Genomic DNA, 23,453 nt, shown 5'->3' on the forward strand with positions numbered 1-23,453 from the left:
CTCCAACTATAGGGGGATCGCACTCCTCAGCCTCTAGACATTTACTAGACAATTAACTGCATCCCTCTGAGTATTCTGGTGGTGCTTCTGGAGCATGAGGTGTCCGGCCTATTGCTTCTATCCATTTGGTCCTTATACAACCGTGCAACAGCTTGAATCTCCAGTAATAGGTGCCCACTTTTAAAAATGGTCAATTTGCTAATACCACACTTTGAATACTACCTGGAATTGTGTTAACGCATTCATCTGTGTGCAGATGAAAGTAGCAACCCAGCAGCAAAACTTGCCATCAACTCAAGTTTTATTTTGAAACAAAAAAGGTTTTTTGGGCATGTGTCAGGCTGATCAGAAAACCTGTTGCCATTATCTTTTCCTGTGTGTGTGTGTGTGTGTGTGTGTGTGTGTGTGTGTGTGTGTGTGTGTGTGTGTGAGAGAGAGAGAGAGAGAGAGGAAAAAAAAGAAAGGAAAGTGATAAAAAGTATAATCATTCTGTATACATGGATTATTGTGCAGGAGCCAGGGAAGCGCTCCCAGCTGTGGAGGATGACTGGGACTGGCATGCTTTGTCATGAAGGTTCATCTCCACCACAGAGCAAACCAGCTCAGCCACGCCCACTGGACTCCTCTCTTGTACTGGACATCGCTGGACTTGCAGCTGTTAGCGACAACAGGTTTGTTCTCTGCAGCTCAAGAATTCTCTCTCAGGAGTAATTTTCAGTAATTTAATGACCCCAGACCATAAGCTGAGAATGAACTCTGGGTGTAAAAAGTATTTCTTTGCCTGTCTACCTCTCCCAGCTTTGAGCCACTGATGCTGAGGAGGCCAGACTCACGACGCAGCACCACCCAGACATGGTACTTCAGCTCAGGCATGCTGACCTGTGGCCTACCTCGACTGGTAGTACAGGTAGGTGCACCACTAGCTTAGTATATTATTGTGCTTGTCTTTTTCCTTTGATGATTTTCTTCAGTTTTACACTATTCGGTGACTGGTACTCTCCAGGTGAAAGGTGGGGTTGCCGGCCTGTATGATGGAGCAGAGGTGGTGCTAGGACCAGATTCTGGACTTCTGGAGCCTAGTCTTGAGCAGCAGTTCATCAACCAGAAGATGAGGCCGGGTTCTGGGGTTCTGTCAGTCCAGGTGCTGCCAGATGGACCCACACGTGTCTTACAGGTGAAAAACCCAAAACAAGAAGGTCTAAAGAAATGACAAAAAGCTGCTCTTAAAGGATTGTTTTGACAAATAAAAAACACAGCAATTACAAACAGTTTCATCTAACAGGCTCTTCAAAATAATAAATAAGAAAATGCATTCTCCTACCCTTTGTTCATCTTAATAGTTTAACCTGCTTGTTTGTTGTAGTTTGTTGTTGTTTTACCTGGTTTACTAGAAACCACAACGTACCAGGGAGTTATCAATCTTTTCTTCCCTACATGGCAAACTCGCCTACCCTGTAGATTAGGTGCAGTACTCTGTTTTCAAGCTACAGGTACTTGAAAACAGGTAGCTTGTTTTAGAATCTTTAACATACTGTTATCAGTGGGAGAAACGTTTCATCACTTATCCAAGTGTCTTCTTCAGTCGCAGCTGACTGCAGGTTTCCACAGCCTTATAAACACTACATTTGCACAATGAATAAAACTAACACCACTTGCGAAAGAGGAGCGGATCCGACAGAGACTTACAATGCAGCCAGAAGAGAGAAGGATGCCACACCGAAGGGGACAAGTGGGTGAAAAATATGTCTAACAGACAAGTCATCCAAGCAGAGAAAAGCAAAAGGGTTGAACTTTGCTGTGACACAGAAACAAATCCCTCTAGTGGAACTGATCACAGCCACAGAAACAGCAACATTGCAGACGTGGAAGCAAAGCAACTGTGGACAAAAGTTTCGGCCTGTCTCAGCAATGCAGCGCCCCCAGCGTCCAACATCCAATCGCCTGTATGATCAACCTCACCAAGGATTGGGTCCCCCAACACAAACAGAGTAATATAGTGTACACTGTTAAGTGCCAGGAGAATTGCCATGATGTATACATCGGGCAAACCAAACAACCTCTGGCGAGGCAGATGGCACAACACACAAAAGAGCTAACTTGTCAGGCCAGGACTCTGCAGTCTATCTTCACCACAGTGGACACTCTTTCAATGATGAGGATGTACACATCCTGGACAGGGAGGAATACTGGTTTGAGTGGGGAGTCAAGGAGGCCATTTAAATGAAAAGGGAAAGACCATCTCTGAATCGAGGAGGGGGCCTAAGGGTACATCTGTCACCATCTTACAATGCTGTGATTGCAGCCATTCCCCAACTCTCTGTGAGTGGTCAGTGACCAGTAGGGATGGGTATTGATAAGATTTTCACGATTCCGATTCCATTTTCGATTCTGTTTAACGATTCGATTCTTTATCGATTCTCTTATCGATTCTTTTTAGAAAGGAGAACACTAAGGTCGATTAGCTTAGAACTTTGTTTTGTATCTTCTCTTTAAACAAGATAGAAATTTAGGAGTAACATGGCCTTACAAACCCAACAGTGAGATCTTAAGAGATCCACAGCCTATGGCTCTTCAATGGGGTGTCACAGGGTCCCCAGGAAAAAAAATTGTAAATGTAAAATAATAAAATAAATATTCTTCTGTAGCAATAACAAAGTATAACATAAATTATTCTGTAGCAATTACACAAGAATATCCAGTAATGTCACTGCCTACAATTAAACACATTCACTTACTGAAAATCGGGGGCATCTGCTGTGGCAAATGGGTGCAAGCCTTTGACCACAAACTTAGTCACTGCTCGGTGACATTCGTCTATCCTGGCCTGAAAGGAGACACTACCGGTAGACTGCAGCGAGAACTCCCAGCATCTGAGCCAGCCGGACTCTGTCTGTCTCTCTCATCATGGTCGCCTAAATGCACAGTAATGGCAGGTTTTGTAATAAGGCAGATCGCGCTAACATAATATGCACTGTTAGTTGCTGCTGGGTTGAGATTCACGAGTCCGGAGCGGAATTAAAAACACGACATTCATTTAAGGTTATGGCGTGTTTTGTGAGCAAATGCTTTTGCATATTCGTAGTGTTTCCTCCTTTAAATGAAATATCTACTTTGCAAGTATTGCAAGTTGCCCTGTTGTCATCCGTTCTCGTAAAGTATAACCAAACTTTTTAGCGTTTGAGCCGCTTAGGCGGCATGTTTCCTGCCAGGTAAATGACGCTCCGCAACGTGGTGACGTCATTTGGGGTGACTGGAATCGATAAGGGAATCGTTTGCAAAAATGGCAAACGATTCCAAGGAATTGAAACAGTGGGAACCGGTTCTCAACAAGAACCGGGTTTCGATACCCATCCCTAGTGACCAGTGGTTAATGATGTGCAATAATTATCAAAAAACTGACCTCGTAGCCCATTTTCCACAGGTGGTGCTTGTTTCGGTCATTATGCAAATGTACAGTTTATAAGGTTGCAGAAACCTGCAGTCAGCTGAGACTGAAGAAGTCACTTGGATGAGTGACAAAATGTTTCTCCCTCTGAAAACGAGAAGTCCAGATGAACAGAATCAAGTTTTTGGGATCATGATATTGGGAGCAGGTCTTTACAGTCCCCTTGCAGGACTCCTTGGTCTTCTTGTTAATGAAGAAAATTCTTTCTCACTCAAGCTTGTTTTGACTCATTATCCTGCTCCTGAATATGCTATGGTCGATAGGACACCCCCCAGTAATTGTGTGAATCAGAAGCCAAAGGTACACTACCAACCCACTCATGTTTCCACCCTAGAGACTAGTCAATGTATTCCAAGGGACAGAGCATGCAACACTGAACCAAGTTAGAAACCTCTGGCTAACATTCCTAAAAACACTGGTAGCGAACAACTGTGAGCAACAAAATGATGCATGACAGGCAAATCAGTTCCTGTGTGAGCGTGGCTTGAGACAAAGAATTGAATGTTCTTGAATGGTCACCTGATTTTAACCCATCTGAGCATGTGTTTTTATTTACTGAAGGTGGCATGGTAGAGTAACACATTTGATGTTGAAAAAAAATTACAATTCCATAATACAATTGTTTTTGAGTTCCAGAGTCTGTACTTCAGTCATTTATATTTGACCTGACTCCAGATGTTACAAATCTGATAGACAGTCTCTTTGGTTTTTCTTTTCTGTTCACATACTATAAATCTGGTAACTGCTTCTTTTACAATGTACCAGATATTTATCACGTTAATGATCCAAAAATACTCATGAAAATATCTGCATTTCATCACTGTGAATGTCCTCAGTATTGATTTTGGTTTAAACTGCATTTTTTGCAGATCAGTGATTTCAATCAGAGGAGAATGATGAGGAGCTCCCCTAGTACAGAACAGGATCGGGGCAAAGATGACGTGAAGAAGAGAGAGGCTGAGCAGGAGCTGGAGGTAAAACAACTTTAAATGCATCTATTATGCTGTAACAGAATCTTTCACTTCACGTATTTATTTGTAGTGTATATATACTTTTTAATTTGGGGATTCAGATATTCTCACAGTTTAAAAAAAATGTGGAGCTATACCAGCTTCCCATTCGTAAGAACGAAGACTGGAGGCTGTGCTGCAACTACAGGGGGATCACACTCCACAGCCTCCCTTGAAAAATCTGTTCCATGGTACTGGATAGGAGACTTCGTCCATTAGTCGAACATCAGATGCAGGAAGAACAAGAAGGAACATTGTCATGGAACTGGACCAGCTCCTAATCCTCTCTATGGTATTTGAGGATGTGTGGGAGGCATTTGACCACATCCCTCAAAGTGTCCTGTGTGGGTTGCCTCAGGAGGATGGGCCTTTGCTACGAGCCATTTGGTCACTGTACAATTCAATTCCATTTTATTTATATAGCGCCAAATCACAAAAAAAGTTGCCTCAAGGCGCTTTATATTGTACAGTAGATACAGAGAAAAACCCAACAATCATATGACCCCCTATGAGCAAGCACTTTGGCGACAGTGGGGAAGGAAAACTCCCTTTAACAGGAAGAAACCTCCGCAGAACCAGGCTCAGGGAGGGCGGGCCATCTGCTGCGACCGGTTGGGGTGAAAGAAGGAAAACAGGATAAAGACATGCTGTGGAAGAGAGACAGAGATTAATAACAGATATGATTCGATGCAGAGAGGTCTATTAACACATAGTGAGTGAGAAAGGTGACTGGAAAGGAAAAACTCAATGCATCATGGGAATCCCCGGCAGCTCACGTCTATTGCAGCATAACTAAGGGAGGATTCAGGGTCACCTGGTCCAGCCCTAACTATATGCTTTAGCAAAAGGAAAGTTTGAAGCCTAATCTTGAAAGTAGAGATAGTGTCTGTCTCCGAATCCAAACTGGAAGCTGGTTCCACAGAAGAGGGGCCTGAAAACTGAAGGCTCTGCCTCCCATTCTACTTTTAAATACTCTAGGAACAACAAGTAGGCCTGCAGTGTGAGAGCGAAGTGCTCTAATAGGGTGATATGGTACTACAAGGTCATTAAGATAAGATGGGGCCTGATTATTTAAGACCTTGTATGTGAGGAGCAGGATTTTGAATTCTGGATTTAACAGGAAGCCAATGAAGGAAGCCAAAACAGGAGAAATCTGCTCTCTCTTTCTAGTCCCTGTCAGGACTCTTGCTGCAGCATTTTGGATCAGCTGAAGGCTTTTCAGGGAGTTTTTAGGACATCCTGATAATAAAGAATTACAGTAGTCCAGCCTGGAAGTAATAAATGCATGAACTAGTTTTTCAGCATCACTCTGAGACAGGATATTTCTAACTTTAGAGATGTTGTGCAAATGGAAGAAAGCAGTCTTACATATTTGTGTAATATGTGCGTTGAAGGACATGTCCTGGTCAAAAATGACTCCAAGGTTCCTCACAGTGTTACTGGAGGCCAAGGTAATGCCATCCAGGGTAAGAATCTGGTTAGATACCATATTTCTAAGATTTTCAGGGCCGAGTACAATAACCTCAGTTTTATTGATATTTGATTTGATATGATATACCTTTATTAGTCCCACAAGGGGAAATTTCATAAGGCTGCCGACCTATTGCACGCAATGGCGGCGCCATCTTACCCTCCGACCATACATACATTACACAAAAACATCACATGGGGAAGACAGGTCAGATAGGTATAACAATGGAAAATGCACCACATGAGGAAAGATAAGGAGAAAAAAATAACTCCCCCCAGACTGAGCTCCAGTAGGGAGATCAGTTTGAGAACAGAAAAAAAACACCTCTGCACATAGCACATGAAAAAACTCTTAATACACCAAAGAAACACATGACAAGCAACAGGGGCGGGTAAAGGGTGAGAGACAGCCGATTTAGACAGTACATCCGGGCCTGCAGCCTGTGCGCTGGTCTCCTTGATCCACCGTCAGCATCGGAAGGGAATAAGCGTCGAAGGCGTTTGGAGGGGGGAGGGGGGATGAGTGTGTGCAAATCAGTGTATATGTATGTGTGTGCATGTCCAGAGTTCAGCTGAGACAGTGTCCTTCGCCCTGCCAGGCTAAGTAAACAGTCCTCCAGCCAACCCAGGTGGCCTTGCATGGAATGGGAAGGAACAGTCTAAACACAGTCGTTATCAGGGTGTTGTTGTTCGGCTCCAGCCTTGCGACCGCAGCCGGCGCCGAGAGGGTATCCGCATGAAGTGATGGTGCTTTTTACTTTAGTGCGAACAGCTCATATGAATTTCCAAGCAGTTCTACAGTCCAACACTGGTCTCTCAATCTCCCGTTGGAGAGCCGCGAGCTTCGCCATACTTGCGCTCTGTGATGTTTTCATTCTTGTGCCCAAAGAGCCGATTCTGAGAACTCACGACAGTGTGCCTCCCCGAAATGTCATCCAATTTACGCTCAGAGATGTTATGCCGAGCGAGCCCTTCCGAGATGTAATCCAGTCTGCACTCAGAGATCTTATTCTGAGTATTCACAGCAGCCGTAGCTTCTCCAAGATCTTATCCGTGCTGCACTCAATGAGCCCATTTTGAGAAACTCACGCCTCGTCCCATCGTTTCAATCCCAGCGGGCAGCCTTGTGGAGGTTTGAACAGCCGGTTCCGCTTTCTTAATTCTTCGATAAGTCAGGGCCAAGCCAGCTCCGATCAGCCAGAACCCTGTTACCATGGTTCAGAATAGGTAGATATCTTCAGCACTCAGGCTCACCCAAGCCCAAACTTATCGTTGAGAAAGGGGTGTCAATTGCATTTAGGGACCAGTTGATCCAATCCATAATTCCTCTTTTAGGTTTTAGAGAACAGACTGTGAGAGAGTGTTCCAGGGAAAAGTAATACAAAAAACGCGAGACTAGACAAGGACACAAGAGGCTAAGCAGGGAAGCTAACGGAGAGGAGGAGGAGGAGAGGAGAAAAAGTGCGACCGCCTTCGTCAAGAGCAAGAGCAAGATCTGAATTAAGAAGCAGAAAGTTAGAGGCCATCCAGCTCTTTATGTCTTTAAGACATTCCTGCAGTTTAACTTATTGGTGTATGTTATCTGTGTTATGATGATTTCTGATATGAGGTTCAGTTCTACGGTGGTGATCACAGGGTGTGCACAGGTCAAGTGCCACTATGACCCTCCAGAAAATAACGAGGCCAGGGGATGATCGTTCAGCTCTTTAATGGCAGATTTAGTGTGGGTGTGGGTATGTGTGTGTGTGGTTCTACAAAACAGAATGAACAAACAGAACACAAATTACAATCAAATACAGACAACAATAATCACTATATAACCTATTACAGGCCACATACTTGTCTTATAGGCCTTAATACTAAGCTGGCAGCCTTTACTTATAGTCTGAACCATATTTGGCAACAAAGAAAATAAACATCGTTCCAGCACTTAACTCTTGTGCCCCACTCACTTATGATGCCAAACAAAGAAGGCAAATACACATAACAAATCACCAACTCAAACTGAACTCAGTTTGGCCTAGGCGAACTTAGCTTAGCTTAGCCCAGCTTAGTTTAGCCCAGCTTAGCTTAGTTTAGCGATAACTTAGCTTAGAGAAAATGTACAAACAGAGGATGTCCAGAGAGATAAAACATACAGGCTATCCTTCTTACACAAGAAATATCCTGTAACTCACCAGTCTTATGGAAGCACACTCTCAATGAACCCGCATAAACTGCTCCCGAGCATAACTTGTGATTCACACTGCCTCCATGAATACCATTTTTCATCCCAGTCAAAACATTACTCACAAAACGGTGAGCAGTTTTTTGCCTCTAGTGGCGAGGCAGAAACCTGCATCACAGTCCTGCCTTCAGAACAATCTGGCTTCATGGATAGATAGAGTTGGGTGTCATCTGCATAGCAGTGAAAATGTATGCTATGTCTTCTAATGATACTGCCTAGGGGAAGCATGTATAATGTAAACAGAATTGATCCTGGCACCGAACCCTGTGGAGCACCATAATTGACCTTAGTGTGTGAAGAGGACTCTCCATTTACATGTACAAATTGGAGTCTGTTAGATACAGGGAGTGCAGAATTATTAGGCAAGTTGTATTTTTGAGGAATAATTTTATTATTGAACAACAACCATGTTCTCAATGAACCCAAGAAACTCATTAATATCAAAGCTGAATGTTTTTGGAAGTAGTTTTTAGTTTGTTTTAGTTTTAGCTATTTTAGGGGATATCTGTGTGTGCAGGTGACTATTACTGTGCATAATTATTAGGCAACTTAACAAAAACAAATATATACCCATTTCAATTATTTATTTTTACCAGTGAAACCAATATAACATCTCCACATTCACAAATATACATTTCTGACATTCAAAAACAAAACCAAAAACAAATCAGCGACCAATATAGCCACCTTTCTTTGCAAGGACACTCAAAAGCCTGCCATCCATGGATTCTGTCAGTGTTTTGATCTGTTCACCATCAACATTGCGTGCAGCAGCAACCACAGCCTCCCAGACACTGTTCAGAGAGGTGTACTGTTTTCCTCCTTGTAAATCTCACATTTGATGATGGACCACAGGTTCTCAATGGGGTTCAGATCAGGTGAACAAGGAGGCCATGTCATTAGTTTTTCTTCTTTTAAACCCTTTCTTGCCAGCCACGCTGTGGAGTACTTGGACGCGTGTGATGGAGCATTGTCCTGCATGAAAATCATGTTTTTCTTAAAGGATGCAGACTTCTTCCTGTACCACTGCTTGAAGAAGGTGTCTTCCAGAAACTGGCAGTAGGACTGGGAGTTGAGCTTGACTCCATCCTCAACCCGAAAAGGCCCCACAAGCTCATCTTTGATGATACCAGCCCAAACCAGTACTCCACCTCCACCTTGCTGGCGTCTGAGTCGGACTGGAGCTCTCTGCCCTTTACCAATCCAGCCACGGGCCCATCCATCTGGCCCATCAAGACTCACTCTCATTTCATCAGTCCATAAAACCTTAGAAAAATCAGTCTTGAGATATTTCTTGGCCCAGTCTTGACGTTTCAGCTTGTGTGTCTTGTTCAGTGGTGGTCGTCTTTCAGCCTTTCTTACCTTGGCCATGTCTTTGAGTATTGCACACCTTGTGCTTTTGGGCACTCCAGTGATGTTGCAGCTCTGAAATATGGCCAAACTGCTGGCAAGTGGCATCTTGGCAGCTGCACGCTTGACTTTTCTCAGTTCATGGACAGTTATTTTGCGCCTTGGTTTTTCCACACGCTTCTATGCGACCCTGTTGACTATTTTGAATGAAACGCTTGATTGTTCGATGATCACGCTTCAGAAGCTTTGCAATTTTAAGACTGCTGCATCCCTCTGCAAGATATCTCACTATTTTTGACTTTTCTGAGCCTGTCAAGTCCTTCTTTTGACCCATTTTGCCAAAGGAAAGGAAGTTGCCTAATAATTATGCACACCTGATATAGGATGTTGATGTCATTAGACCACACCCCTTCTCATTACAGAGATGCACATCACCTAATATGCTTAATTGGTAGTAGGCTTTCGAGCCTATACAGCTTGGAGTAAGACAACATGCATGAAGAGGATGATGTGGACAAAATACTCATTTGCCTAATAATTCTGCACTCCCTGTAAATATGATACAAACCACTGCAGTGCAGTACCTGTAATACCTACAGCATGTTCTAATCGCTCTAATAGGATATTATGGTCAACAGTATCGAACGCTGCACTTAGGTCTTGCAGGACAAGCACAGAGATGAGTCCACTGTCAGAGGCCATAAGAAGATCATTTGTAATCTTCACTAAAGCTGTTTCTGTGCTGTGATGAGCTCTGAAACCTGACTGAAACTCTTCAAATAAGCCATTCCTCTGCAACAAGCGTTGCCAAAGCCTGTTCTGCATTTCCAACAATAAGTCAGACTTGTTTCCCGTGGGTGTCAGCCATGGCTGCCCTTGGTCACTAATTCTACTCATAGTTTCAGTTTCTAACTATAGCCAGGTGGCTGAAGGCCATATTCATATTTGGCCTTCAGAATTTCATCTCTTCTTTTTTGCAGATACTGTGGTTCTGTTGGCTTCATCAGGTGGTAGCCTTCAGGTTGCATTGGAATGATTCACAGCAGAGTGTGATGTTTCAAGAATGGGACCTAGCACCTACAAATTTAAGGCCATGGTCCTTAGCTGGAAAAGGGTGGAGTCCTCCACGTGAGCTGCTGCGTCATGTGGAGAAGTTTAAGTATCTCAGGGTGTTGTTCATGATTGAGGGGAGAGGGGAGCAGGAGACATGGCTGCAGTGATGCTCTCTGGTCTGGCCTTCTCCTTAGAGATAGAATGAGGAGATAGTCGTTTGAGAGAGTCTTAGAGAAGAGCTACCATTCCTCCACATCGAAAGGAGCCAGTTGAGGTGGTTCAGTAATCTGGCAAGGATGCCTCCTGGGTGTTCCAAGCATGTCGCACCAGGAGAAAGCTGATGGATCCGCTGGAGAAACCCTCAGTGTTCTCCTGGTTAAGCTGGATGGGGTGGGGAGAGGATGATGATGATGAATGTATGGATGAATATTATCTTATTATTTTCTGGAACTTTTTACATTGTTGCACTGGTCTTGGTTAGAATAGGCTTTCTAGAAAACCTTAAAATGGTTCTCTCTAGGAATCATACACTTCTTCTCTGTAATTATACCCAGGTGTTGGTGAACTTGGAGGAGGGGCTAGGGTTGTCTCTGGTCAACAAGGTTCCTGAGGAGCTTGTTTTTACTACGCTGTCTGGTATAGATGTCCACTTTACTCGCACTGCTGCCAATGAAGTGTTGGAGCTGAGCATCCACAATATACAGGTGAGCATATTGCACATTTGAAAATATTTACAGTACTTAATAAACGTATTAGAGGACCACGCAGTGTGAGGTTTATTCCACAGCTACTTTAAATGAACACTTTCACATGCTCAGGGTATCTTTCCATTATCTGGATTTACTTACCCTAACGCTGACAATCAGGATAAGTTTCACACAAAGCTGGCTATCAACGTTAACACGAGGTTTCACTAATCTGTTTTTTCTTAGCTGTAGCCTCTGTGGCGTATGATAATCTGGCAGTAAGCATAAATTACCATGGCAACATACTGGTTTACAGTAGGAAGTAAACCACCTTCATAATACATAAAACCCTAGAGTAAGACAGTTTTCCAGCTGCCTCTCTCTAGTGTAGGACACCGCTCTGCCGTCAGGTCCCAGCACCTCCCTTGACACCACACCCTGAACCCAGCGCTCCGCTTCTCCCCTGCAGCTGAGCCATAAACCACTTAAAATCACTTAAATTTGAATTCATGTTATTAAAAGACACATAAATGACTTCAATTAAGCAACCAATATTTTACTGAAATCTGTAGTTTCAGCTTAAATGGGTGGCAGAATGATACAGTGGTTAGCATCATTGCCTCACAGTAAGAAAGTCCTGGGTTAGAGTCCAGACTGGGGCCTTTCCGTGTGGAGTAAATGGGAAATGGACTGATTCTTATATAGTTCTTTTCTACACTACCTGAGCACTCAAAGGATTTTATACAACTTGCCTCATTCAGCCATTCATACAGGCACTTTTTTCTATGCTTACATCCTTTCTATCTAACACTTACACACATTCAGCCCCACATGACCTTGAATTGGAATAGAGCGGTTGATAATATAGATAAATGAATGCAAAAGATGCTTCATTTTACATTCATGTGTTATACATGCTAAAAATTAAGAAAACAATGTTACTAAGTACAGTGGGGAAAATAATTATTTGATCCCCCTGTGAATTTGTAAGTTCACTTACAAAGAAATAAAAAGTCTCTAAATTTTATAGTAGTTTAATTTTGTTGGAGAGAGACATAATATGAACCAAAAATCCAGAAAAACACTTTATATAAATAACAGTCAAGCACAGGCATGGATGCTTTGGAGTTGTTTTTCTGCTAAGGGTAAAGGATGACTTTGTTGTATTAAGCGGCCGATGTATGGGATCGTGTACGGTAAAATTTTGGATGAGAACCTCTTTCCCTCAGCCAGAGCGCTGACGGTGGGTCATGAGTGGGTCCTCCAGCATGACGGTTATCCAAAACATACCAACAACATAACCTAACAAAGGAAAGGCCAGAGAAAAAGCACATTAACGTCATGGAGTGGTCTGGCCAGTATCCAGACCTCAGTACTGGAGAAAATATGTGGAGGGAGCTAAAGCTTCGAGTTGCCAAACAGCGCCAAGAAACCTAAAGGACTTAGTGGGTTTTTTTGTGAAGACTGGTGGGCCAAAATCCTACAAGAAACATCTTATTACTGTGTTTGCCAACAAAGGTTTCTAAGTCATTTTTTAGCTCAAATACTTAATTCACTCAATGACATGCAAATCAATTTGTAACTTATTATGAAATATGTTTTTGAATCAAAATTAAACTGCCATAAAAATGAGAGATTTCCCATCTTTGTATTGTAAGTGAGCAAATTTACAAATAATTATTTAACTTGCTGTACTTTGAGTCTGATGAGTGCATCTGGAAAGTATTCACAACATTTAACCTTTTCCAGATTTTGTCATATTATTCCAAAATGGATTGAAATTTTAAAATTTTTTTTACACACATACCCTATAATGACAAAGTGAAAAAGTTTGCTTGAAATTCTTGTAAATCTGAAAATAAAAATATAACATGTACATAAGTATTCAGTCTGACACTCCAAATTGCAGAACAAGTGAAGTGCTGTGAATGCTTTCCTGATGGACTGTATATGTAGTGAATGTTTCGCTAACTCTATAAGTACTCTTTCTGTCACATTGTGGTTATCAGGTGGATAATCAGCTCTTGGGTACCACTCATCCCGTCATGCTGTGTGTGACTCCCAGTTCCAGTGAGAGCAGTGTAAGTGACAGTGGCCCAGCAATGCAAGTCAATTCAGTCAAGGTTCCTAGCAGCCTCATGCTTACTGACCTCTACAAGGTGAGTACCACACTGTGCTCCTCACAGGTGATCACTGGGTGTAGCAAAGTAGATTGATGAAACTGTCAGAAAGGATATTTTTTAACTGAACCTTGATATTGTTTTAGAAAACAGATAGCTTTGTTGTACCAGAATCTTGTGACTAAAGATGTAACCATCATATATACACAGCACCTGATGGTGACAGCTCGTCGCTTCACTGTCATAATTGAGGAGAAGCTGCTTCTCAAGCTGCTCAGTTTCTTTGGATATGGACAGACAGATGCTGGTGGGTCTTTGTTTCAGCATCATTGTTAATAGTGGTGAGAGGCTCACTGCAAAACTCATCATTTTTATCCTTATCCAGAGCTGGAGAAGTTGGATGAAAACCTCCGTGACAAGCCCAATGAGGACACTGGACCTCCAAAACGGTACTACTTTGAGAATTTGAAGATCAGCCTTCCTCAGGTGAAACTGAGCGTCTTCACCTCTCACAAGCTGCCTGCTGAACTCAAGGTAACCAGACACTGATCTTTTTTTATAACCAAGCTTTTAGTCTGAAATTACTTTGATAATGCAAAGTGGCAATGCCTTTGATAGAGAGCAACATGTCCAAAAACCAAAACTTAATGGTAGACATAACTATTCAAAGGTTTTATTTTCTTAAAGCAGTTGCTCAGCATTTTGAGAATATTTTCTCTTTTCCTGAATACGGTGTTTACATGTAAATATATTTTGGTTAACCTAACCAAGTATAAAAATGGCAGTAGTTTGCATCTTTATATATAATAAAGCTAAATTAATTGTTTAAAGTTGAAAAAGTCTTTGTAAGGCAGATGAAACCTTAAAGGATTGATATAACAGTAGACAGGCACCGGTTATGTAGCTCTCACTGATGCTGCCAACAGCAGCAATATTTAGGTGGGTGATATCTAGGACACAAGGTTTCCAACCAGAACATCATATTCTGTCACAGGAGCTCAGTGCTTTTCACTTCTTAAATTAAATACTTATAATGTTTTGTCTGATCAGATTGTTTTCACACCATAAAATTGTGACTTTGCTGATTATTTTATGGACTGCAGCTGTCACCATATTGGGTTTTGGCCTGACTTTGCAGGCACTCTGCATTTGTGGCATAAAACAATTCAAGTATCCGAGAGCTGCCATGCTACTACCTTATATTATTACATGATTTGTTTTTCTTTTCCTTTTTTTTGGGTCATTTTAGGCCCTGAAAGGTACCCTGGGCTTTCCTCTAGTTCGCTTTGAAGATGCAGTCATCAACATGTACCCATTCACAAGAGTGCATCCCTATGAGACACAGGAGATCATCATCAATGACATCCTTAAACACTTCAGAGAGGTAATAGGGGACACTCTTTATATATTTACATGTGTGTGTGTGTGTGTGTGTGTGTGTGTGTGTGTGTGTGTGTGTGCGCTTAGCATAGTAGTAAGACTGTATTTGCCTCTGGAGCATTTGTATTAAGTAAGGGTCCCTAGGCTAGAAGCCCCATGCTAACCAATCCTACCTCTGATATGAGCGAGAGACTGAAGCCATACCAGCTCAGACGTCACCCAGATTAATAATGTCCCGCGTCAGGTGTTGACGAACCAGGACACACTGATGAGAAGTGGGCTTCTGGAGCAAGAAGGCACAAGTGAGCAAGAAATGAGAATAGGACACTGTATACACTACTATACAAGTAACTCCAGCGGAAGTGGTTACATGAACAGGATGAGGGACCTATGGAATCTTCGATATCTAGCATCCAGATTGATGGCAAAACAACTAGTAGCTCAGTGTTCCAACATTCATAAGAAGGTAACTGCTCTCGCTGTAAGAGATTGACAAGGTACAACACAAATGCTACACCAAGAACGGCATATCAGAGGGGAGATATCATCATAACCCCCACCCAAGATTGGGTACTAAGCCCCAAGTATGATGGCAGAAACAATGTTGAGTGTGAGAGGCGCTGACCTGAAAGATAGGATGATGGCGAACCTGGAAACTTGGACCCTCCATAGCCAGTTACCAAGACTACGTGAAGTACCCTCTGAAGATCTACTAGATGATGTGATGCACGACTATGGACAATTCCTACTGCAACCATCACCACAGCTGATCAGCTGATCTACACCACCACAAGTTGAACAGTTGAACAATGGAAAACAGGGATTTGTGCTGGTGTGTGGAACTGTAACTTCAGGTTTATATTAAATGGTAATTATGAGACAATATGTTTCAGGTCATTTTACAGAGAAATGCAATAGTAATGTAATGAATAGTGTAACAAATTACTTCCTCCTGGGAGTAACTAAGTATTATACTGCATTACTTTTAAGAAAAGTGTTCTGTGTAATACTTTTTTGAGTAATGATCCCAATGCTGATAACAACAAAGAAGATATAAAAGATGATAAAAAAGATGATAAAAACTGGACTTGACAGTAGCCCTAATTTTTAACGAATGAGAATCGATAAGCAATATTGATAATGGAATCAGAATCACTACATTCTTAACGATTCTTATTCCCATCCCTAGCTGCCTAAGACACTTCAGGCTGTGTTGAAAAATACCAAATACAGACTTTCAAGCTTTGTCAAATTGTACAGCCTCTGTTTTGCCTTATATACTGTATTTCCATATACATATCTGTATTTTTACATACCTTTCAATAAAAGGCTGCAGCTATTGTATCCCATTTTCATAGCAAAACAAAAAGAAATGTGGTGAGCTCAGGAATTTTGCACAGTACTATATCTCTACAGAGATTTCATTTAGAAGAATTTAGTAGAATAAGAAAGGAAACTGAAAACTAGTGCCATTTAATTTATAAAAAAGTAAAACGGGTTTATAAAAAAAAAAAAAAATCCACTGCAAGCTATCAAATAGACAACTATGTCATGTGCTGTGGTAGACAGTGTAGCTTGTGTCAGAGCCTTACAGTGCAATGTTGTCTTTATGTAGGAGCTCATCAGTCAAGCGGCTCAGATACTTGGGTCTGTGGACTTCCTGGGGAACCCCATGGGCCTCCTCAATGACGTCTCTGAGGGCATGACTGAACTCTTCAAACATGGCAATGTGGGTGGTCTCATACGCAGTGTAACCCATGGTGTGTCCAACTCTGCAGCCAAGGTATGTATATCTTAGCTTTGGTTCACGTTGCCTCTCACTTTTTAGGTTTGGTTAAAATCAGATAAACTTTATTCATTCCCAAAATTCAGGGAAATTCTGTATTTGTTTGATATTTTTTATATAGTTTATATACCCTGGTCATTAGGTATGAATGTCATCTTTTAATCATTTCTTTGAACTTTTCTTTTTCCAGGTTAGAATTATTGTGCAGCATCTCTAATGAGATAAAAAAAAAAACAGATTCGGGTACACAACTTCAAATTTATTTTGGATTTTCTGCAAATCCATACATGATCAAAAATATACATAAAGCCTCAAATATATACATTGACATTAGAAGAGTAAAGTAAGTTTTGTTGTTTAGGTCTATAATACCTTTTAAATCGACAATGCCAGCCAATAACAGCAAATTGTGATTTAGTTTTAGTCATAATTTAGGCATCTAAATTCTTTTACTTAGTTTTCGTTGATTAAATATTCTAAGATTATGGTAGATTAAATCTGAAATGATTCTGTTTAGTTCCCTAAAATATGAAGTGTGAAAGTTTCCTGTGATTCTAATGGTGAGAGTTGCTCCTCACAGTTTACTTACCTTTCCTTTGACATCAAACATGAAATGTGTCCATTACTTCATCCAGTATTTCCTACCAAGCGCTGACATTTTGTTGCGTTTTCATGAAAGTAGGGGAGCTCCGTCGTTCTCACCTCACAAGCGTTTCAAGTCAAGAGTTCTTTATTTGCGCCTTTTTCTGAGTTTTTGGTGAGTGCAACTTTCCAGCTGCCTTGCCTGGGTCAGCCTCCCCTGACACCAGACCCTGAACCCACTCCTCCACCCCTTCCCTGTAGCTGACGAGCGCGAAGGTGGTTTTGGTTAATCAGCTGATGGTTGGGCCATTATTTGGTCCAGAGTTTTGTCATATTCCATATGTACTGTCATTGGGTTATAATGGGCCACATGGAAAATCATTTCCCAATGGCTTTTAGGCACCAACATCTGGGTGTGTTTCTCTTCCATGTGAGTGTGTCGACTCAAGTCTGCATGCAGCATTACTAAGCATTACTAAGCTTCGGATGCATTTGATGATACTTGTTGTAGAAAAGTGTTTTGAGTGCTTGAGTAGAATAGAACAGTGTATAAAAGAACCAGTCTATTTACAGTGTGGTGGGACTCTGCTTTGTTTGTCAGTTTGCAGGCACTTTATCGGATGGGCTGGGAAAGACTATGGACAATCGGCACCAGAATGAACGAGAGTACATCAGATACCACGGAGCCACCAGTGGAGAGCACCTGGTAGCAGGGATTCATGGATTGGCTCACGGTACAGCTTCAAAACCTTTCTTTGTCTGGGTAATGATAGCGCTAGTTGATTAAAGATTCATTTAATGATTGTCTGAATGAAGAGCCTCCTTAAACCCTTAAAAATGTATTTTATGTAAACTCTGACTGTTGTCCATATGCTAAAATAGTACTGGGGCGAACAAATTATTGTTGAAAAAAAGATTTACAATCAAACGATACCGATTACTGAATGAAAGATGACACTAAAATGATCATTGTTAACAGAAAATATTTGAGCCCTTTGGAATAAGTGTGTGTTTCAGAATTGATTTTTTTACATAATTTGAGCTGATCTTCAACTGAAATACAATTGCAAAAAAAGTAGTCAAAATTCATACAGATGATGACAGAATTATTAGCCCCCTATGGAAATTTTGAAAAGTCTAAAAGTGCTGTTAAATAGAGCAAGGAATTTTTTAACTATTATCCACAAAGGGCGAAAACATGGAACTTAGTGAACCTTCCCAAGAGTAGCTGGCCAACCAAAATTACCCAAAGAGCGCAGCAGCGACTCGTCCAAGAGGTCACAAAAGGCCTCAGAACAACATCCATATACCAGAAACATTACTCATATGAAATAACAAAGTTAGGGATTGTCTCCATGAAACTAAAGACCCACTGCCTGTTCTCCTTGAAGCTAGCATTTTTGCAAGTTTGTACATCCTTTTAAATACACGTTCTGTCCTCTCTCAGGTATCATTGGAGGCATGACGAGCATCATCACTTCCACAGTGGAGGGTGTGAAGACGGAGGGTGGAGTCGGTGGCTTCTTCTCTGGCCTGGGTAAAGGCCTTGTTGGTACTGTGACCAAACCGGTGGCTGGAGCTCTGGACTTTGCATCAGAGACAGCCCAGACAGTCCGGGATATGGCTAGTCTCAGTAATCATAGGTGGGTTAAGTCTGTTCCCTGTAGTATTTGAATCCAATACATTATTTTATTTTGTTAAAGTCAGTTTTATTATATAACCTCAACCTCAACATGCACCAGCTTATATTTTGACTATGTGCACACATGGATTCTCTCCAGGCAGATTAGGCCACTCTGCGTGTTGGGTGGAATGAATTATTGGCCGTATTAGAATAGCATTTGCACTTTACAATAATGGATTATATAGCAGTGGGGAATAAACTTCATTTCAGTAGATGTCTTTCTGATAGTGGTGAAAGTTAGTTTAAGGATATAATTCCTCCACTGCTATCTCCTACAATGCCTTGTGCCAACATAGTGCAGAGCAGCTACTTAAACTCTACGCCCCCAGACGTCAGTTATCTTATTAAAAGTATTACATGCTTGGTGCATACAAGTCTGGATACTGTGGCTCCTCTGAAAAGGAAAGATGTAACTGAAATGTGCAATCTACATTTAGCCTGAAGATGCTTTGAAATACTTTGTTACTCTATAAAAAAGCTCCCTGTGAAGCTAGAACATCTTACTGTTCATCACTGATTGAAAACAATAATAGCAACCTTAGATTTTTCTTCAGCACAGTACAGTTACTTTCAGCATCACTGACATTTATTTAGACTCTTTTTCTCCAACTTCAGTAATTATTACTTCAGTAATTCCAAAACATCAACATGTGTTTAAGACCATATTCCTATAAGACTGCTCAATGAAGTCCTGCCATCCTACAATCCTTTACTCTTAAACATGCCTATCTCTACTAATAACCTAGGTACCACAGACCTTCAAGCTAGCAGTTATTAAACCACTACTTAAAAGCCATCGCTTTACCCATCTGTTTTAGCTAATTATAGACTCTGTAATTATAGACAATCTCCAACCTTCCTGTTATCTTAAAAATGGTTGAAAGAGTAGCTGTAAAACAGCTAACAGATCATCTGCAGAGGAATGGTTTATTTAAACAGTTTCAGTCAGGTTTCAAAACTCATCACAGCACAGAAACAGCTTTAGTGGAGCTTACAAATGATCTTCTTATCTCCTTCTTCTTCTTACAGTGTGCTTCTTCTTCTTTAGCCACTCCTTTGTTGCCTTGGTGGTATGTTTTGAGTCATTGTCATGGTGGAAGACCCATCCAGTGAAGGTCTTCACTGTTCTAGCTGAGGGAGGGAGGTTCTCGTTCAGGTTTAAATGGGTCAGTTGATCCCAGAAAGTTGTTTTTGGTTTCATCTGACCACAGCACTTTCTCCCAAGGCTTCTCTGAACCATTTAGACCTACATTCTTATCTGGCACGCGAGATCATTTCAGATGTCAGTTGTTAATGGTCCATCGGTATGTGGGAGCCAATCTTCAGCCCTGCTGAGAATCAAGAAGAGATTCCTGCTTAAGTACTACCAGCATGTACACTTTCCAATGAGACTTTCCATAACATCCTGGATCAAATTTACAACTCAACGTCTCCAGTCTCCCTCGGAATGCTGTTACAGTTCTGCCATAGGTGGCCCCTGTATGCCTGGCAGAGGCATACGTTTTAGGTGTGCCAGGTCTGTCCAGCATCCTCCCTTGCCATCTGATCCAACTCACCACCATGTGTTCATCAGTTGACAGCTCAGCCCTTGTCTTTACCCGAGTGTTCAGAACATATGGCTGCAGATCTGGTGATATGATTACAAAATCAATCAGATCCTTATTTATGTCTCTAAAATGTGAAATCTCTAAAATTTAGACTTAAAGTGTAGACTTAAGATGAGATGTCTAGAACGTTACTTCTTCTTTGGCTAAAATAAGATTAATTGAATAAACATTACTCATGTGAGAGTAATTTAGCTGATAAAATTAGGATTTAAAAAAAAAAAAAAAGTGTGGTTCATAAAAACTCATTGATAGAAAAATCCTCATTCATACCGCTGGGGTGCAGACTCTTAAAACGGAATATCCAAAATGCTTCTCTTTTTTTCCGGATAAAATTTATATTGCCACCTCTTTGGTTTAGTTTAATGGCTTCTATGCCTAGGAAAAATAATGGTGAATTTGGATGTTTATCATTGAAGTGTCTTGCAACAGGGCTGGTTAAATCATTCCTTTTGATCAAACTTCTGTGCTCATTAATTCGATCTTTAAGAGGGCGGGATGTTTCTCCTATATATATTTTATTGCATGGGCATTGTCCATCCATCCATCCATCCATCCATCTTCATCCGCTTTATCCGAGGCCGGGTCGCGGGGGCAGCAGCCTAAGCAGAGAAGCCCAGACCTCCCTCTCCCCAGCCACCTCCTCCAGCTTATCCGGGAATACCAAAGGCGTTCCCAGGCCAGCCGAGAGATATAATCTCTCCAGCGTGTCCTGGGTCTGCCCCTGGGCCTCCCGGTGGGACATGCCCGAACACCTCACCCAGGAGGCGCCCAGGAGGCATCCTTGTCAGATGCCCGAACCACCTCAACTGGCTCCTTTCGATGTAGAGGAGCAGCGGCTCTACTCTGAGCCCCTCCCGGATGGCCGAGCTTCTCACCCTATCTCTAAGGGAGAGGCCAGCCACCCTTCGGAGGAAGCTCATTTCTGCCGCTTGTATCCGCGATCTCGTTCTTTCGGTCACTACCCACAGCTCATGGCCATAGGTGAGGGTAGGGACGTAGATCGACCGGTAAATTGAGAGCTTCGCTTTTACACTCAGCTCCCTCTTCACCACGACGGACCGGTGCAGCGTCCGCATCGCTGCAGCCGCAGCACCAATCCGTCTGTCGATCTCCGGCTCCCTTCTCCCATCACTCGCGAACAAGACCCCGAGATACTTGAACTCCTCCACTTGGGGCAGGAACTCATCCCCGACCCGGAGTGGGCACTCCACCCTTTTCCGGCTGAGAACCATGGCCTCAGATTTGGAGGTGCTGATCCTCATTCCTGCTGCTTCACACTCGGCATGGGCATTGTATCATGTAGATTACATTTTTAGTTCTGCATGTGATAAAGCCCTTTATGGCAATGGTTTTGTCACCTATAGGGTCTTTGAATGTCTTGTAGTTAAGCAATTTTTTAGAATGTTTTACTATGACCCTGATGAAGGCCACAAGCCGAAACGCGTTGGTCAATTATTAAAGTTGTTCATCTTCCCTCAAGTGTTGCTGGAGTTCCTGCTTTGTGAATTCTTTCATCCTCTCTATGCACCTTGGAAGCAAGTGAAGTTGTGCCAGAAATTTTTTGCTGCAAACTGTGATTTGCACAGAAGTCCAACAACAAAACAACACTCGGGTTAAGATCCGGGAGGCCGTTCCTCCCATTCACGACCCTCCAGGTCACACTGTCGTTGCCTACATGAGTGTTGAAGTCTCCCAGTAGGACAAAAGAGTCCTCAGGTGGAGCACCCTCAAGCACCCTGCCCAGTGTTACGAAATCAGTTTTGCCCCGGTTCTTTTATTCGTCGAGGCATCCAGAAACGGCACCGGAACTCAGTAGTTATTTCACAAACCTTTATTCATCTTTATTCATCTTCATTTAAGCATGCACTTCTAGAAGGGAAGACGAGGCCGGTGTCCCTCTGCAACAATCTTCACCCCTTTGTTAGTTACAGCCAGCTTTATAGAAGCGACCGCATCATAAAACCCCCACGGTGTGCTGCAAACTCTGTCTCTGTGTGTATGCACGAGCACGTGAGTGCCTGTGTGTGCGCGTACCCACGTGTCTATGTGAGTGCACGTGAGTGAGTGTGCATGTGGATGTGTGAGTGTAACAGTTTAAGCACTGTGTGTGTGTGTCTCTGCGTACGTGACTCCCTGCCGGTCATAAAAGTCCATCTCCCTTCCAGACCACAATTATCAAGTTACAAACTTTGAGACCCCCACCCAGGTATGCCCTGAGGAATTTCCACTCAACATTAACTCCTCTTTGTCTTACTTTCACAGTTCAAACTGGGGGAGGGTCTCCTAAGTTCATGACACAGTCAGGCCTTTATTTATATCCAGGGCAGTGTCAGTGTCTCACAATTCTATATCCTATCTAACACATTCCTAAACTCTAAAATAAGCAAAACATTCCTACACCAGTAATTCCAAGAAGGCTCGGTACTCTGAACCATCGTTTGGCGCATAAGCGCAATTGACAGTCAGGACCCATTCCCTGACCCTAAGGCACAGCTTCATTGTTGTGGCAGTTTTTGTCTAATGTTCTTAAAACTGAAATATCCTGACTCGTTCTTGTTCTTTGAAGTGTTTACATTCTGCTGCTATGTCATTCAGGCTCACTGTGCAGCGTGTGAGGAAGCCCCGCTGCTGTAAGGGACCCCAGGGTCTGCTGCCTCGATACTCAGCCACACAAGCGGACGGTCAGGAGCAACTGTTCCACCTCACAGACAACATTCACTCCGAGTTGTGAGTGTAACTCAGTTCATTGTGTGTTCTTACAGTTGATTGCCTGCAGATTCAGCAAAGCTTAATGTTTTGTTTCCTACACCAGCTTCATTGCTATTGAGCCCATCGACACCTACTGCGTACTCATCTCCTCAAAAGTTGTCTACTTCCTGAAGCCAGGTGACTTCGTGGATCGTGAGGCCATCTTTCTGGAGGTCAAATACGATGACCTCTACCACTGTCTGGTATCTAAGGATCATGGGAAGGTATATGTGCAACTCACCAAGAAGGCTGAGAATACTAGCAGTGGTGTGGCAATTCCTGGTCCTTCCCACCAGAAGCCCATG

At 42.3% G+C, this 23,453-nt stretch overlaps 1 protein-coding gene across 3 annotated transcripts in view; it reads left to right on the forward strand.

Annotated features, from left to right (window-relative positions):
• vps13d (vacuolar protein sorting 13 homolog D) overlaps positions 1–23,453 on the forward strand; it is a 113,555-nt gene that overhangs the window by 84,299 nt on the left and 5,803 nt on the right. For all 3 annotated transcript variants that reach the window (XM_039605015.1, XM_031755611.2, XM_039605016.1), the window contains 14 exons: positions 514–671; positions 799–907; positions 1,004–1,174; positions 4,315–4,419; positions 11,110–11,259; positions 13,251–13,400; positions 13,572–13,668; positions 13,747–13,895; positions 14,611–14,745; positions 16,357–16,524; positions 17,711–17,843; positions 18,557–18,752; positions 22,996–23,127; positions 23,213–23,453. In XM_039605015.1, coding sequence (XP_039460949.1) covers positions 514–671; positions 799–907; positions 1,004–1,174; positions 4,315–4,419; positions 11,110–11,259; positions 13,251–13,400; positions 13,572–13,668; positions 13,747–13,895; positions 14,611–14,745; positions 16,357–16,524; positions 17,711–17,843; positions 18,557–18,752; positions 22,996–23,127; positions 23,213–23,453 — 2,094 coding nt within the window. The remainder of the gene's footprint in view (positions 1–513; positions 672–798; positions 908–1,003; positions 1,175–4,314; positions 4,420–11,109; positions 11,260–13,250; positions 13,401–13,571; positions 13,669–13,746; positions 13,896–14,610; positions 14,746–16,356; positions 16,525–17,710; positions 17,844–18,556; positions 18,753–22,995; positions 23,128–23,212) is intronic.

Source organism: Oreochromis aureus, linkage group 20, assembly GCF_013358895.1.
Source record: "Oreochromis aureus strain Israel breed Guangdong linkage group 20, ZZ_aureus, whole genome shotgun sequence".
Classification (NCBI taxonomy): domain Eukaryota; kingdom Metazoa; phylum Chordata; class Actinopteri; order Cichliformes; family Cichlidae; genus Oreochromis; species Oreochromis aureus.